At 38.1% G+C, this 5281-nt stretch overlaps 1 protein-coding gene across 1 annotated transcript; it reads right to left on the bottom strand.

Moving 5' to 3' along the window:
* Window positions 1-435: 435 nt before the first annotated feature.
* LOC140767819 (pentatricopeptide repeat-containing protein At1g20230-like) lies at window positions 436-4258 on the bottom strand. Its single transcript, XM_073107887.1, has one exon. It carries the CDS (start codon window positions 4060-4062, stop codon window positions 1141-1143), a length of 2922 nt encoding a protein of 973 aa, XP_072963988.1. The 5' UTR covers window positions 4063-4258; the 3' UTR covers window positions 436-1140.
* Window positions 4259-5281: the final 1023 nt, after the last annotated feature.

Here is a 5281-nt window from a genome sequence, read left to right as displayed (position 1 = left end):
CCTAACAACAACAGGCCACATTTAGTAATGCTACTTATCATCTTTGAACTAATAGTTAAGTTGGTCAGTCTTGTTTCCTTCTATTAGTTAATGCATGAGCTTGGATTGTATCTGTCAATACGAGAGGGAGGACCACTGAAAAAATTGTAGTAGTAGACAAAATAAAAGCCAAAACATTGCTGAGGTCTTTTGGCTAACTTGTTCTTCTACTTCATTCTTCAATCTACATTTATTGGCAAGTTTTACTATTCTGAGACATAGAGTAGTTGGAGTATTTCATATGCATACAGTGCTAACTTCCGTCGTAATCAACATAACGTGGAAGTTTTAACAAATTTGAACCTGTCTCTGTGCTAGTTTTTTCATAAATGACTGCAAAACAATAGCCAGAGATTGTCTGGAAAAACAGAATTGGGCAATTTCAATGTGATAGATTTCTGAGAGCTGAAACACATAGCTGATGCTAGAGGAATGAGCAAATTAAGAATAAGATAAGCATGATTGCAGATCAGCAAGTACATCAGTAAAATTTTAAGGGTCAAAACTAAAAGGTTATGACTAATTTAAGTGTAAAAGATCATCCCTCTTCTTCATGCTTGCTTTTGCCTCATCAAGAGTTCAAGCCGTGTCAAACTAACATTTCAGCACCTCTCATCATCAGTAATCATGAACATTGTTGCTGAGAAAGAAAGTATACAAAACTGAATCTTCATTCTTCTGAAGAATGTATGTACAAGCAGGGCAGATGTTATATGTTATTTTTTATGAAACAACAAGAGGTAAACTATTTGTGAAACAACTTCATGGTACTATTCGATATTTGCATCCTCTTCTATCTAGAATTCTCCAGGTCTTGATACTGAATGGCCTAGATCACTTCAAAGCCATCTCCTCCAGCTGCTAAACAATTGCTATCAAAGGCATTCTTGCTTCAAACTTATCATGTGACTTAAGATAAATTTAACTATGGAACCTTTTCACGAGACTGGATCATCTTGCAATGCATCAGGAAGTCCAGTGCATCAAAACCTTCAGATAGCGGTCATTCTGCCCAAAGGCTTTGAGAGCAGCACCATGTAATATAATTAGATCCAGACACCCAAAGACCAATAAGATATGCCATACTTCAACATTGCTAATTCACCACTGATCTCTGCAGCTACATATTGCACCCTTGAAATGGTGATAGGAGCATCCATCTGAGATGAATATTTCCCTTGTCACATATTTTGAGATCAACTTTGTTGAAGAATGGCAGTCCATGCACATTCTTACATTCTTCGAGACACATATTGGACCTTGAGCATGCATGGAAATGAGTCCCAGACAGACAGCGAGCTTTTCAGTATGGTAACAAGTAAAAGGATCAACTTCACGCTCATCACAGAAAACAATATCCTGAGGAACATATCCATCCTCTTTCATTTTTTCAGCTAACTTGTTCCAGACATCCAAAATCATCCCCATATCAGGATGTGAGCAGTCTCCTGCCTTAAATGAGTGAACAGAACTACCTACATATAGCCAGCTACGCTGTCTAACCATGGATAATCCACGATCCCTCATGGTATTCCTTATCCTAGTAGCAGAGTCCCACATGCCAACCGTCGAAAAGATATTAGACAGTACAATATAATTTGAGGCATTATGTGGTTCTAGCTCAAACAGAACCTTTGCAGCTTTCTCTCCTATCTCATGATTTGAATGTAGTCTACACGATTTTAGGAGGGTAGCCCATAGGCAAGCATCAGGTTCAAACGGCATCTTTGTAATAATGTCTAATGACTCCTCGAGCAGACCAGCATTTCCCATAAGGTCAATCATACAAGTGAAATGTTCCAAAGTAGGAGTAACACCATAAACATCTTCCATAATGTTGAAATATTTCCACGCTTCATCTGTGAAACCTTCTTGGTTACAAGCCGAAAAAAATGCAGTGAAACTAATGTGATCTGGTTTGACATTGGATTTTTCAATTTCCTTAAACAAACTTATCGCATCCTTGGCCATTCTGTGCAACGAGTACCCAGCCAACATTGTATTCCATACTGCTATATCCTTTTCAACAGTACAGTCAAAAACCAACTTAGCATCCTTAATATTACCACATTTTGCATACATGTCTATTAAGGCACTTGCAAGAGTAACAGGATAGCCATCAGGTCTGTTTTTCTCAATGTACCCATGTAATTCTCTCCCCACCCTGAGAGCCAACATCATGCTGCAAGACAATAGAACAATCATTAGTGTGATTGAACTAGGAAAGAAATTCTGATTCAACATCTCTTGAAATAGTTTCAGAGCAACTTCTGGCTTCTGATTGTGGTTGTAGGCTGCCATCAAAATATTCCAAGACACAATATTTTTGTCTCTGGTTCCATAAAAGACCGTTGCAGCGGAAGACATGTCACCACACTTTGCATACATGTCAACCAACATGCTTGAAACAAAGACATTTGATTCAAAACAGTTTCTCAAAGCGTAGTTGTGTACTTGCTTCCCTAGATGATGTAATTTGAGCTCAGCCAGCACTAAGAGGGCAGAAGTGATCGTGACAGCATTTGGTTGAATCCAACAATTTACCATACTATTTGTGTTTCCGGCTGTAGGACATTGCATGGTTCGAAACAATTCTAGTGCTTCATCGTGAAGACCACAATGATGAAAGCCAGATATAAGCGCATTCATAGAGATGACATTAGGTTTCATACTTGCACGACCCATCTCAGAGAGTATCTTAAATGCCTCTTCTTTTAGTCCCTTTTTTGCATAAGCAGCAATAAAAATGTTGTATGTTACCACATCTGGTTTCAACCCATCTTCCTGCATCAAGTGAAAAAGTTCCAATGCCTCATTCATCTTATCATCATTGGCATATGCTGCAATCATTTCATTCCACACTGTTACATTCTTATTCCTGAGCTCCAAAAACACAAGCTCTGCAAACCGAAATTTCCCACACTTCAAGTACATATCGATCAACGACCCACCCACAAAAACATTAAGCTCAATTCTGTTTCTGATTACATACGAATGTAGTTCCATGCCAAGATTCGCTGCTTTCAATCCTGAGCAGGCAGGAAGAATGCTTGCAATCGTGACAGCATTTGGGTTCTCACTTGAAGACATCTCACGAAAAACTTCCAAAGCATCCTCGAAATATCCATTCTGGACACAGCCTGAAATGACTCCATTCCAAGAATTGGTGCCCAGCTTGACTCCATCCGCCTTCATCTCCTCCAACAGACAAAGAGCAGCATCAATATCTCCATTCCTAGCAAATCCAGACACCAATGCATTCCACGAGATCAAATCTGGTCTGACCCCACTCGCCCTCATTGAATTGAAGACATTAGATGCCTCATCCAACAACCCAGAATCAGCATAGGCATTTGTAAGGGCGGTCCACGAGACAACATCCCTTTCTGGCATCCAACCAAAAACTGCTTGCGCCGAAGCAAGGTCGCCACACTTAGCATACATGTTAATAAGCGAATTCCCCACGAATACATCAATATCCACTCGTGCTCTAACTATATACCCATGAAACCCCGCACCAAAACCAAGACTCTGGAGCTCAGAACACGCCTTCAGAATCTTTGGAACAAGGAATTTATCGGGCACAGCACCATCTTGCACCATAGAAACAAACACCGATAAAACATCCCCCCACTGTCGTGCTCGGCTATGAGTGCCAATCTTTGCAGCATAGCACACCGCCTTTCTGTGAGTAGTTTCATCGAACAGAAGGCGTGCAGACACAGATGAGGCGGAACCATCATCTGTGCAGCGAACGAGAAGCTCGGAATCCTTCGATTTCGTCCTCGTTAGGTTGGATTTGACGATTCGGGCATGGTTTCGGTTGCCGGAGTCATCCAATTGGGTACTAAAGGAGGAAGCTTTACCTACCGAATTCACTATCTTTGGGCTTTCTGGGACAGGACTGGTTGTGGGGTTCGTAAGACTGACGCGAGGAGGCGGGAGGAATTTGAAACGGGGAAGGGCGGGAGACAAGGAGAGGAAGTGATGGTCCGAGGAAGAAGGAAGAGTGCAAAGAGGCATTTTTTTTATGGCTCAGAAAGCCACTAGTGCCATCAATACCAGAAGAACAAAGGGAATTGAGAAGGATCCAAAAGGAAGATTACTGTTCATCACCTGTTGGGTTTTCCTGGGGGGCCTTTCTTCTTATGGGCCGAATTGAGTTGGGATTAGCTTCCGGATTTCAATTTCAGTGGAAGTCTAGGAAGTTTGAGAGATAAGGCTGTGCTTGTTTGGTCGACATAATTGCATGGCAGAAAATGGGTTCAATAGTCATATATATATGACCAGAAGAAAATAATCAATTAAAAATTGAGAAAAATAGTAATATCGTATTTGGAAATCTAAAATTTTGGGACTCTTTTGGTTGCGGAATAAAAAAAAAATAGAATTAAAAATAAAATTAATCTAGTGTTTGGTTGTAAAAGAAAAGAGAAGTGCAGCAAGAAAAAATATGAGATAAGATGTTCTTTGATTGTGATAGTTGAAATAAGAGATAAAAATAATCAAAATAATATTTTTGTCTTATATATATATATATATATATATATTTGTTATTTTTTTAAAGAAAGATAGAAAATATGTCTGGTATTAAATTTAAATTGTGATTTTAATTTACAACTATTATGTTATCTTTTCATGATTATTTTTACAATTTTTGGCTAAAAAATGATTTACTTAATCCATCAAAATTTATAATATAAATATCACCATAAATAGCATCACAAATGGACATTCCCATATCAAAATATTATTTTCTATAAACATATTATAAAGTGGTAGATTTGGTGCCGAAGATAGCAAGTTGGTCATTTGTGTTTTGAAATAGTTAGGTGAGTTATTTCAAACATTTTATCTCATGTATCTATTTCCTATTCTAAAATCCATATTTGGCATAATTTTTTTTGGAATAAAAGGGTATATATTTGGGAGTAATATGGTTATTCCATCCAACCAAACTGGATATAGAAAAAATAAGTCAAGATACTTATTATCTATTTGAGTAGGTAAGGAATATTTTCTATAGAAAATTTTAAATGTAGAAATTATAAAGGAGCAGTTAAAGGATCCCATGTGGAAATTTTCCTCCAAATTGATTAAATTAATATTATTTCAGTAGTTTATAAAAAAAATTTAGAGGAGAAAACCGAAAAAAAAAAGAAAGAAAGAGAGAGATGGGAGGAAGACCGGAGGAGGTGGTGATGGTTGGAAAAGCTAAAAAAAAGGACGTGGTGAACAAAGA

This window comes from Typha angustifolia, chromosome 9, assembly GCF_048772165.1.
Source record: "Typha angustifolia cultivar Huaian chromosome 9, ASM4877216v1, whole genome shotgun sequence".
NCBI classification, from domain to species: domain Eukaryota; kingdom Viridiplantae; phylum Streptophyta; class Magnoliopsida; order Poales; family Typhaceae; genus Typha; species Typha angustifolia.
Note: the sequence above shows the minus strand (reverse complement) of the source record. Positions and strands in the feature narration are given on the sequence as shown.